We start from the raw sequence: 12,973 nt of genomic DNA, 5'->3' as shown, positions 1-12,973 counted from the left end.
ACGCCTGGACCAAGCCCTAGAATTCAGCTCTGAACTCCTCTCTCATTCTGTCAGAATCCCCAACTTGTTTTTAAAATGGCATTTATTTTTGTTAAATTGCAGAAGAGTTGGAAGCAGTCTGCCAGTTATGCTTTCTCTCTCCTTCTTTGTGCATTGAATTTTGTTCATTCGCTTTACGTGCCTCAAGTTGCTGTAATGCTGCTGGGAAAGTAATTGCCTTGCACTTTCTTTTTCTGATGCCCACGGGTGACTGTGGGGGACTCCTCCCTGGGCTCAGTGCAGAGTTAAAAGCCCAGCTTTTGCTGCTTTGCTTAAGACCTGGTTATTTCTTTTCTCTCTCTTTTTTTTTTTTTTTTTCTTTTTTTTTTTTTCTTTTCTCTCTCTCTCTTTTTTTTTTTTTTTTTTTTTTTTTTTGTCAGCTGCCTGTTATATCAATCACAGAGCTGGGATCTATTTATAGGTTGGGACTCGGAGTACTGTGTCCTAGTCACAAAGAGAGGCAGAGACGCAGAGGGGACTGTCGGCTGGTGCAGGCGGAACCAAAAGATATTTAATCAGCAATTAGAAACACCTGAGGGCAAGGGAAATTCTACTCCAGCCTCAAGCTTCATCTCCCAGCCTGCAGCATGTAAGTAGCAAACTTCTACGTTTTATTGCATTTATAGGGTTGGTTTTTGTCATTGGGTTTTTGGTTTTTTTTATCCAAATGTTGTTCTGCACCAATCCTTTTATATGGGCTAAAAATTATGGCAGCATCTCGATATGGTTAAAGGTAATAATTTATTTTTTTTTATTTTCACACTGTCAAAGGAAGGTCAGTGTGACCCACAAGGAGAGGAGTTGGTTCAGAACTTTGTAGAAATCAGGCAGTTTTGCTATTTGAGAGTGGCTTTTTCCTATGGAAATAATCAAATGAAAGTTTGAGTGGAACAGTTTTGTTTTGGGAATAGAAACGGTCAGGTTTGCTGGCATTCCAAAAAGGTCAATGTATAACGTAACTCTGCTTAAGGGCTTACCAAGGACAGGTGCTATTTATCCCATGCTGGTAAAAGCAAACCTGGAAACTTCAGCAGTCCTGTCTTAAAAGAACCAAACGACACCCTTTCCTCTATCAAAAAACCCCAGCACCCCCTTCCTAGCTTCCTATCAAATCTTCTCTTAGCAGGAAGGTGAAATGAAATTTTTCTTTTACTGAATGCATTTACTGTTAAGCAGTTGATGTTTCTTTAATCTTAAATGTCCCAAAGTAACTGAAGACTCTTCAGTGGCAAAAGAGGGGTGCAAGTCTTTGCAAAGTCGGTGCAGTGGCAATCAAAGGAGGAACTTACTCTCTCATCACCAATGAGCTGTTTACTTTAAAGCAGCCAAAATGCAAAATGTTTGAAGAATGTTATATTTTTTGGAGTATTTTTGTTAACAGGAATATGAAGAGAGGGAAGATAATAATTAGTCAGAAATTGGTTTTATTAATAGATTTTAGCATAACATTTTCTGTCAAAATAAAAAGAGGTTTTTCTTGTTCCATATTTTTACCTCAGAGGTTTGAGTTCTCTCTTTTACATAATTTTGTTTTAATATTTATTTTTCAGTATAGAAAAAATTCCTTTATTTCTTGTATGTATAATGTCTATCCCAAAAATGCCAACATTACAGTTTTTTATTTTAGTATGTTAAGTTTCTAAGTTTAATTGTCTCATGAAATATATGTTCGAAAAACTTTTTTCCCCTACAATTTACTACTTTCGAAAGCAACAACAAATAAAATGAAGCTAAACATAAAATAATTTGGGGGAACAAGTGTCTAATAAAAATAGTATAATAAAATTAGAGCAGTCTCACAGTTAAAATATCAAGTCCTAAGAAATACATGATAGCTGAATTGCTTGGACTGACTGTAGAAAAGTGGCAAATAGGCTTGTTATTTATTTATTTTTCATTTCTTTTATGTACATTTTACAATACTCAAAGTTTTTAACTTAAGTTATAGCAACAAAAAATACTGACTACAAATTAATTCTAAGTTTTTAACCATTGATATAAATACTTGATCTTTCACCTAGAATTCTAGATATAAGGAAGGCTTTTAGGGCAATATGGATAAACCTGGTGAATTTACATACAGAAATACTGCCCAAAATGATCATTGCAATACACCTCTTGCCATAAAGCTCCCCTCCCCCCCATATAAAACAAAACTGTCAGCCTGACCATTCTCATCACAGGAGGCTTCGTCTTGATTATTAAGACTTCTTGCTTTACTAAAAAATGAATGTATTTGAATTATTTAAAGTCCCTTTTCTGTTTGTTTTGCCATGATATTACATTTATTGCCTCTCTGTGACAATGCAGCGTTATTGTGTAATAAAGGGAGAGCAGATTTTTCTGAAAGGCATTAAAGAAATAAAATTGCTGACTCTGTAACTAACAAAGAATATAGCTGGTCTGAGGTCCCCCTAAAAATTGAAAACTGAGAGACATCTTATCACCTGAAAAATAAAAATAAAAATCTTTTTCTTCCCTACACAAACAGAAATATCAGCATGACTATGCTCTAGAATTACTACAAAAGCTTTTTACTATACATTTTTTTGCAGAATCCAAGAATTTCGAAAGTCCTTCAAGTATAAAGATAGAAAATATTTACCCTTAAGAATTTTCTTGGACTATGCAATAGTTGTGTCCACATTGCTGGACTTCATCTTCCTCTTTCAACCGCATGTGGGTCTTTTCCCCTGTTAAACCTGCCATATCTTTTTATTACTGCATTTGGAAAAAAATAAGCAAACTACTACTGTCCTGTAGCATACCAATCAATGGTTTATGGGACTACTTTTATTTGGAGGGAGGGAGAGAGGGAGTTATCTGTGGTTAGAGGGAAGACTTTGATGCATTATGTGGAAGGAAGTCTTTGTTATTTAGTTTCTGCTTCACTAATGTGTCATGTTTTGTGGACTAAGCACCTATCAACCTTCAAACTGACTTATTCTACACAGTGTAGTTTTTCACAGGGTTATTGCATGATTTTTTTTCATTCCTTAAAAAACCAAAGAACATATTTTGTTTCATCCTAGTTTATTTGTTTCTTTGCCTGCAAAGTAATGATTGACATGCAGATTCTCTCCTTCATGCCCCTCCTTTCATTGCTGAGTATGACATCTCTTGGGAATTATAAATAAAACCTGTGCCAAATCTGCTGCACAGGTGTCTGGAGTACAGCATGCTCAGGTGTCTTGCTGTAAATCCCTGAGAATATGGAGTAAACACCAGCAGGAAAAAAATACTCTTCTTGAAACAATTCTGTGGTTTTAGGGGCCTTCTGAATAAACCTCCCAAAGCCAGCAGCCAGTTATTAAAGATTGTGTAGCTATCTCTCTCTCGCTCTCTCTTACCTCTTTTATCGCTTCACCTGTACATCTGTCCATCTATTTCTCATCTCTCTATTTTTACATTTCATAATGCTATGCTTGCTCTCCCATTCTCTTCTTTTCCTTTCCTGAAGACACATTTCTATCTGGCACAGAAAATAAACTCAGATTGCGGGTAGTTATGTTAATCTAATTCAATCCTCTGTGGGTTAGGAGTGAAATTCTAATAGTGGAGCTGTTGAGGGCTTTTTTGTTAATGGCTTGGGGATTACATTGAGTTAAAGGCTCATTTCCTAATCAAACAGAGAGGGAGAGAGTGACTCCGAATATTTATGAGTCTCCCAGCGCGAGTTAAACATTGAACTCCAAAAGCAGCATTTCAGTGCTGCAGAAAGAGTTAAAACCCCGCAGGGCTGCTGTGGAGGGGGGTGGGGGGGAAGGAAACCAGTTAAGCCATCAGCATTTTCAACTGCTGTATAACTTCAGTTTGGTGAGAGAAAATAATCATCTCACAGAGCTAAAATGGAAACTGTAGCGAGATATTTAAAACAAAGTCAAGTGATGCTTCAAAAAGCCTCTTCTTTAGTGAAGCAGGATACACGCAGTTGCATGCAGCAGCCTAATAGAAACTTCAAATAAATACTCCTCTGAATGAGGAGGGTGGGCTGCCTTTTTGTTATTAATGCCTGGAAGTCCCGATTTAAATTTTTAAATGCTTTATATTTTTGGCTCTACTTAACTCTTGGGTAACCTTTTCTTTTAAAAAAAGAAAAAAAAAAAAAAGGAAAGATAAAGAAGTGTGGGTAGGTCAATATCTAAATTGTTCTGTTTCTGTTCTGTAGACTGGTATATCTTGAAGCATTTTTTCTGTCCTTCAGTTTAGCTGGAGTCTTGTGTCAAATAGTCTAGCTGGAGAACTGGATTTGCTGTCACAGGAATGATTGACCAAATTAATGTCTGATTGCTTTTGTGATGAGTTCATAATACATGCTTGGGTAGACCCTGCTGCTGCTGAAAAAGAGCAGGCTGGCCTGCCTGCAGCAAGCAGAGGACCTCTGTGCTGCTAAGGCCTGGTGTGTTGTGAACTAGCCAGCAGTAGGCTTTTTTGTCCTGAGCTTGGACTTGGAAAATTTGTGGCAGGTGAACCGCAGAAAATCAAGACTGTGCCATGATCCTGTGTCTTTTCTGTAAAAAGGTCCTGAAAAGGAACTGGGGTAGAAACCTGCTGTCTTATGACACACTGAGGAACGTGGAGATACAACTTGGCCGTTTCCCTGCCTTTAAAATGATACCATCAAAATTACTCCAAGATCTACAAGAGAACAATCTTATTATATAAATCCCCATGGCAAAAACTGCAAATCACTGACACAGGTGCACAGCATGAAAACAAGTGGGTTTTGTGCTGGCAATAAGAGTTACACAACTTTGGTTTTTTGGTTTGGTGGGGATTTTTTGGGGGTTTTTTTGTGGGTTTTTTTGTTTGTTGTTTTTTTAAATACATTTGGTACAAGTCACCAAAAAGGTTTTCTGATTTTGGTAAGACAAGCAGGTAGAAGGCTAGTATAATATTCAATGGCATTGTCCTGTGCACTAGAACTGATTTTGGTCTTGGTGACTCTTGTTGAGATGAAGCTCCAGATTTATTACTCAAAAGTGGTAAACTTTGGCTAAAAAAAGTAAGTTCTTGTTTAGTCTGGAGCCATGTGTATCGATGGTCATCCTGTATACACTGACCTTGGTTTTGCTGACATGTCTATCTGGGTGCAGCACCTTGAAGTAAGAATTGGCACCTTGCCCTAGTTTAAAAATTATTTAAAACTGGGACCTGATGTGAATGCCTGAGGCCCCTTTCTCTTTGTGCTCTGTGCCTGGACCTGCTGAGGAGAACACCATCAGCTAGAGTGTACGTTATTAAATGCATTTGAAATACATAATAATTGTGTTCTTTCCTTCTACTAACTGGCACCCACAGCAGATCACTTTGAGACATGAGCTTTCTGTAGCTGAGCTGAACACTGTATAACACTTTTTTCTTCCTGCCTTCCTCCCCTTCCCATGCCCATTCCCCTTCTGTTTGCCTCCGCCTTTTCCTCTCTTGCACTATTCTGCTGTGACCATGGCCTAGCAGTTTATACTCAAATTTCCCCTGCTGACCTTTCAGGCAGAATACTCTTCCTTCTCCTTTTTGTCCTTTTCGGTGCTATGCTAAATCCTATGAATGACCTGCTGCCGGTTACCCCCAAGGTGGCTGCATTTCAGTGCAGCTTTGCCTGGTGTATATACAGTTTATGAAGAGCTGGGGAACTGAAAACCGATTTTCAACTTCTTTACAAGCTACACAGAAAGCTACTGTGTTCTTGTCCTCCATGCATGCCACAAGTACTTCAAAAATTATTTTATAGTAGTGTAGGAATTTTGGGGAAGGAAATACTGCAACTCTTCAAACTTTTAAAGCACACAGTTTAGCTGACACGATGACTTGAAAGTAATGACAGTTTTAAAGTCTCAGGACTCTTGAAAGTCTTCAGAAAAAGGGCTATGTCTTTAGGGGAAATTACCTTTTCTAATGGGGTAAAAAATGCAACTAAATCTTGTTATTTGGATACTGGAAAGCATATGTCCAGCATGTATGAGAGGGAAGCATAAGTGGCTATTTTTATTCATTAAGGAGCCACTGCTGTTCTTCCTTTCCTTCAACGATGTGAGATGTGAATGATCCTGCTCACAAGAGTTTCATGCTGCTCTCAGAATGGGTTCTCTTTCTCTTCATAATTGTGTTTGCTGGATCAGCAGGAAATGCACTCCAGAAGTTCTTGTTTCCTCAGCCTCCCATGATCAACTCTTTGCAGTAGACCTGAGCAAATGACCGGTAGCCATATATTAAAACATAGGCATTTCATTGACATCCTTCTAAAGCTCACAGGACCTAGAGGATGACTTTCTGGGTGACAAGAGAGGGTACATCCGCCACCAGGCTTGCCAGACAGCTTTCTTTTTGTTTGCTTTGTTCTCCATCCTCAGGCCTTTCATTTCCTACAGGTCTCCTGGGCTTTTTTAAATTGCAGTTACTCTCATTGACAGCTCTTTCTACTGCTTCCCTCTAAATTAGAAGTTCTTCCCTGTTGCATCATGTCCCCATGGCCAAGTACAGGGGATTTCAACCTTTCTCTGTGGTGATGTGAATTCATGTAGATTGGTGAAGAGATCATGTGAACATGATTCTCTTGGTCATACTGTTTAGATCTACAGTCTGTAGCACTGAGAGTATGGGAGCACTCAAGTTATAACTATTGGCTAATGCTGTCTTTGCATGGGGGCAAACAGCAAGGATTCTGTGAGTCAAACATGGGCTAAGAAGGGATTCATTGCCTCGGCATCCTTTCTAACACTTTGGCCAAAAGTCATTCTAGGAGTCTATCCCAAGCCCCACTGCTTTTTAGGTGGAAACTTCTGTGTACAGCTTTAATGTATTCATGGCCAGTCTTTATAGCAAGCTGTTTGGTTTACTGTTCTTTAATTCTAGCTCTGACAGACTCCCTGTTCTGTTTAAGGTGAGTCTCTTCACTGATGTGATGTGTTTTGCCCATCTTAAATGGGGTTCCTCCTTGTCTGTTCTCCAGGATCTGTGGAGAACTGCACAGCAAAATGCTTTGTGTTAATACAAGCTCTGAGTACAGTCCTGTGTTTTGCCTCCACTAGCCCCCATTCCCTTACTTACATTGCAAATAACCATATGAGTCTGCCATTCTTCCTGAGTTTTCTCCCCATCCCTCTTACTCTCATTTTGCTATATAGGATTAAACTTCAGTTTTCTGTGTCCCTAAATAGGCTCTGCTCTTGTGACCTCTGATGACTGTCCATGCCATCTACTGCCTATGCAGCCCCCTTCTGTGAGTATCAGCTGGTGCTCTGGGCTCCCTGCACAGAGTAGTAGTGGGGCATACAGAGCTATGGTTTCTTCGGGACCCTCTATCCTGTGCAAAGAAATCGGATGCAAGGATGCCTTGCTCAGGGCAATGCCATGTGCTCAAAGGGCAGTATCTAGACATGTTATTGCTGTGCTGAAGTAATGGGCCATACCTCTCTGCCGCATCATGTTCACCTGGCTACATTACTTCCAGCTCTGTAGTCTCTTCTGGCATATGGGCTCATGGAATGTGTGTTTAAGGAGGGCAGAATTAATGGGGCTGCTGCTGTGTTTGTGAAGGGTTAAATGATGGGGGATGAGAGCCACAGCTTCTCCTGGGGAATAAGGACTAGCCAGAAGAATTGATTGTCTTGGCTTATTGATCCTTCAGGAAACAGCACTGAAGTGATAATGCTGTTCCTGCCACTTTGAGGCACTTTGTACCAGCAACATCCTCTGTTTACCTTGGATAGTGCAAAGGAAGAGCTGCTCTGTTGCTAACCCATTCCAGAAAAGCCTGTGCTAGACACCTATCTAGTTTACCACTTGTCCGTCTGCTTGTACGGAGAGGTGTGTGTGCAGAGAGGTAGCTCAGCAAGTGTTATTTTATAGTCTTTAATGGAGATTGGCTGCAAATGGTAGTTTGTGAGTTGCTATACTGAGTGTTTGCTGGCAGTGTCTTGGTCTGTAGAATTCCATGAAGTATCAGGCTATCATGTCACAGGGTAACCATCTCTCCCACCCTTTTCCCTCCCTTCCCTTTTCTGGCCAATTGGCAGTCACCTCCCCCCCAACCCCCCCCAGCTGGTCTTCTAAGTTGAAACAGAGTGGTTGAGTGCTTTTGATCATTGTGAGCCTAATGCTAACTTCTAGCCACCTGTGTGGCCTGAGGGGGGGTCGATGATGAAACATCCCACCTGCCCTAAGAGGTCAGGCATTTCTTTCTGGCCTCAGGGCGGCAAAGGGAGAAACACCTACCTGCTGCCAGGGCCACTGGAGGAACAATGCTTTTTATCTGCTCAGGTACACCACCCCTACAGGTGCATGAAACATGTCCAAAGAGCACAGCATGCAGAATGTCAGCCTGGTCAACAGGATCTGTTGGGTGCTTTGGCAGCCATGGGCTGGTGGGGCGTACGTTCCTGCCTGTTTCTGGGCTCTGAGCTGTCCTTGTAGCACAGTGGGCTGGGAAAGCCCTCACACTGTTCCCCCTGAGGCACCAGCTACAGTCAGCTGATTAACTGGGCTTGGCTTGCACTGTTAACTGGACCATTGCTGATAACTACAAGATTTGGACTCTCACACATAGAAGTAAGCGCAGCTTGCTCTTCAGGCTCTCTATCTCTTTTCTCTGTGCTTTGTACTTGTACGTGCTTTGCACTTTCTGGATGTGGTGTTGTGTCCTGAGGAATCTCAGGCAGGTCTCTGCAGCTTCACATAGCCAGGTCAGAAGGCCAGGAAAGTTCAAGACCATTTGGAGGGTATTGCAAAAACTTGTAGAAAGCCAGGAGGGCCAAAAAGCTATTGTGAAATGCTTCTTTATTAAGTCAGGCCAGCTTTATATAGAGAGATACGCAAATAACTTACAGAACTATTTAATTACCCTATATATCATTTCTGTACTTCATCCTCTTTGAAGTTGCCAACAACTTTATCGTTGTACTTGGTGTTTGAATTTACATCTCCACCATGTGAAAGCAAAGGATGAGAAAAAAGGCAGTTTTGTTTTAAAAGAAGAAAAGTGTCTAGACCACAGGTTTCAGGGAACAACTAAAAAGCAATGCCAACTATCTTTTTTTAAAGAGGGTGATAAGAATAACCACTGATGTATCATATAGAATATAATTATGTTTATTTTGGGACTTCACCAGTAATTGAACATTAGAGGCTCACAATACTGAGTTTAATATAGTATGCAATATTGTGTATTATGTAACGTAAAATTATTATCTACTACTTAGTACTACTAAATAAATCTCATGCTATGACTGTTCCACTTCTTTTTAACCAGCTGTCAGACTATGGCTACAAGTTATACTGGCAGCTTTGGCTGTTGCTTCCATTTTACCCTCATTGTTTGTATCTTGACATGTTCCCTACTGCTGGGGCTGCTGCATTTAGCCATGAGACAGCTTCTGTCTGAAAGAGCTTCCAATCTGATTCAAGGCGAGAGACTTGAATCTCAAGGGGGTAGAGTCAGTCATGAAGTCTGGTTAGAAGAAAGATGAGGGTAACAGAGATAGGAATTTGTGGTAATGTATTGCTACAGGTGTGGCATGTTTGAAGTACAGGTGGCTTTACTTGCTTTGCACTCAACTAAAAGATAAGGAAAAAAGAGCATAGGCCTTTATTTTCCTGTTTAATAACTGCCTAATTCTTAAAAAAAATTAGCACCTCCATTTTCTTAGCTAAGAAGAGAGCTCTGCTGCATGTTTGTTTCCCCCCTTTTTTCAATGCTGTAGTCATCCTTTTCTCTTTTAAAAAAAATGCTTTAAATAAACCGAAGGAAGTATTTTTTCACATAACACAAAATTAAACTGTGGGATTTGTTGGCCTCTCCATCATTCAGCGGTGATGTTATGGGTGGATTCAAAAAGATACGAAGGAATATATGGAACGTGAATTCATCAGTGGCCAGTATGTGTTATGGTCTAGAGGGGAAAGCCTAAGCCACAGCCTCACATTTTGAGGTCTACAAAGGTGCAGCGAGGTGAAGAGCAGGGAAAACATTCTTCCTTCTTACAGTCTTTCCCTGAGCAGGTGTTAGTGGTTGGTATCAGAGACAGAATATAGGACTAGGTGACTTCGTACCTTGACCTGGCATAGCTGTCCTCACAGCTTTTCTTGCAACTGGAATCGGTGTTGTCATTCTTTGCAGATAGCTGAATTACTTGTTTACACGATACTCTGTTACAGACATGCAATATCTGTATTTTGAGGTACCTGATTGTGCTTACCCAGAATGTTTTCCTACTGTTAAAGGCAGTGTTTTAAAGCTGTGAAAATCCCTAGGATAGATAAGCTATGTCACTGTGAAAGTAGCAGTGATGACAAGAAAGCAACCAGGGAGCAAGGCTGAGCTAAGCAGAAATGATGCTTCCTGAATTTATCCTTTCTGATTGGTAGTGTGTTCCTTCCCACTGACTGGGTGGCTCTTGCAGTGGAATTTGCAAGGCAGGAGCAGGCCCAAAGAGAAAGAGTCAATAGGTTAGAGGATGCTTTCAGATATTTATGTTTAAGACCACATTATGCAGCAGCTGTGAGTTTGTTTCAATGTGTAACAACCTCTAATCTGCAATGCATAGTCTGCAGAAGGTTTAGTCACTTGATGGGTTTTGGTTTGGCAGTGTGTTCAGTCAGAGGAGCTGCATTGCTGTATCACCAGTTGGTGAAAGTTTCTTGAAATAAATGGGCACTACACTAAACATCCAGCAGGGACTTTGCCATGCTGGTACTTGTTCCTTTAACTTCTGGCTTCATCTTTCCCATCTGTGGGTGAAGGGGAGTGATGTGCCTGCAGGACCTTGCTTCTGCACTGGAGCATCTGGGAACACCTTCCCAGGTCCCACCTGACAGAGGAAGCATTTGGACAAGAACAAGGTATTTTGCTTTTAAGATGAGAGTCCAGTGTGAGAGGAAGGATCACAAACACTTGTGCACTCAGTTCTTATGTGGAGCAGCCTACTTCTTGTACAATACCTACCCTGTGAGCCTAGAAAAAGTGCCCTGTTATCTGTTGAAAAGTATAGCTTGGTGTTTTACCCACCCTTGCCTCACTGCCCCCCCCTCCCCTCCCGATTTAGGGGCCTTCCCCAATACAGCCATCTGTAAACTTGTAGTTGTACACCTGTGTAAACTTGGAAGCTGTCTCATGTAGTTTTGCTGCTTAATGTATGTCTTCAGTAAAACATGAGTGCCTTGGGGCTTCTGAGCAAATTTACTTTCATGGCCCAGAATTCACTTCTGTAGTGAGAAGACAGCTCTGCTTTACCTTCTGGGAGCTAGAAGAGGCTGGGCAAGGGGCAACAGTGCCTCCTATCTTGCTTCAAATGTAGATTGTAATCTTTTGCATGTTTCTTCAGTACTTTGCATTGGTAGATACTGACCCACATGGGAATCAAAACCAAAATCTCTTACACTGAAGCACTGATATGCACTCGGGCCTGAAAAACTCGTGACAGATCTGGAGTGTTGGGGAACCATGCTAGTTTTAGTTCTCCAACCCAGCCTGAAATATTCCCAATTTTCCTTTTTTGTTTTGAGCCCATCAGTAATGTGGGGCAATTATGTGACTATGAAGACTGATTTGATATTGTACAAACATCTTTTTTGTACCATTTTCTATTTAAAATTGGAGCCAAGCTGGAATTTATGCTGCTGGTTTCCCATTCATTTGGGAACTGCTGCAACTTTAGTAAAGGCACATTTCTGCAGAGAGAGGACTTGAGCTGCTAATTTGACTGTAGGAGTTTATTTCTGGAATGCAGCAGTGTTTCACCAACGGAGCAGCTGTCCTGGAAACACTTACCACATGGGGTCATTTTCCTCTCTGTGTGTAATCGACAAAGCCACCCCAGTTAATCTGAATCCTTTTAAATCTCCTAAACTAGACCACAGGGAGTACAGAGAGGTCTACAGGACTCTGACCTCCTTCATTTCCTTCTCCTATCATTAGGGAAGAAAAAATACTCCCATGCTTCAATGTCCCTTAAAGAGGAAGGCTATAATCTTTCCTGAGCATGGAAAACCGTTCCTATCAGTAACATGCTACTGGTTTGAAGGGAAGTGCTGATGTGCCATTTTCTACAGATATTTTGCGATAGTAGCTACACCTCTTCTAAGTTTACCAGCTATTCCAGATTGGGGAATCACAGCAGTCAGAGGTGGGAAAAGCTTCTTGGTTTTTTCAATTATTTTTCTTCTCTTTGATTTGCTTTGCTTGCACAGCTTTCTTCCATCCCTGTTCACTTCTGGGGTGACAGTTCCACAGCTCAATTCCTTCTGCTACAAGATAATTTTCCTGGTTATTCAGTTTAAATTATTTCTTAATTTCTTTTTTCTCCCTAGTTCTCTCTCATGTTGCCGGTTCCTTCCTCACTGTTTCCACTCTTCAATACTTTTTGGACAGTAAGTCCTGTCTCTGAATCCTCCTTGCCTCCAGTAGGGTCTCTGTTTATTTTTTCCCTCTGCTACAACACTGCATCAGTCTCTTGAACTGTGATATAATCTTTATTGTAGTTCTATTGAAAAGGTTTTACACTTTCAGTTTACTGATTCTTTTCTTTGTCTTAAACTTGTCTTCTAGGCTAGGGTACAAGGGCGGTCAGAGGTAGCAGTTCTTTGTGGGTAGGAGGATATTATCTCTCCAGCCTGGACAAGGCCTTTGGAGAACCATATAATTTTTTAGGTTGGAAAAGGCCTTTAACATCACCAAGTCCAACCGTTAACCTAGCACTGCCAAGTGCACCACTAAACTGTCCCCAAGCACCACACCTATAAATCTTTTAAATATCTCCAGGGATGGTGACGCAACCACCTCCCTGGGCAGCCTGTTCCAATGCCTGACCACCCTTTCAGTGAAGAAATTTTTCCTAATATCCAATCTGAACCTCCCCTGGTGCAACTTGAAGCTGTTTCATCTTGTCCTGTCACTTGGGAGAAGAGACCGCCCCCCACCTGCTTGCAACCTCCTTTCAGG

The 12,973-nt window shown here is 41.0% G+C and overlaps 1 protein-coding gene across 1 annotated transcript in view; it reads left to right on the top strand.

The window, feature by feature from the left end:
* Positions 1-475: 475 nt before the first annotated feature.
* ESRRB (estrogen related receptor beta) overlaps positions 476-12,973 on the top strand; it is a 135,530-nt gene continuing 123,032 nt past the window's right edge. Inside the window, exon 1 of the mRNA XM_055812312.1 lies at positions 476-628. Coding sequence (XP_055668287.1) covers positions 627-628 — 2 coding nt within the window. The 5' untranslated portion in view covers positions 476-626. The remainder of the gene's footprint in view (positions 629-12,973) is intronic.

This window comes from Falco peregrinus, chromosome 1, assembly GCF_023634155.1.
Source record: "Falco peregrinus isolate bFalPer1 chromosome 1, bFalPer1.pri, whole genome shotgun sequence".
Lineage (NCBI taxonomy): Eukaryota > Metazoa > Chordata > Aves > Falconiformes > Falconidae > Falco > Falco peregrinus.
The sequence above is the reverse complement of the archived record's forward strand: the minus strand, read 5'-3'. Positions and strand labels throughout refer to the sequence as shown.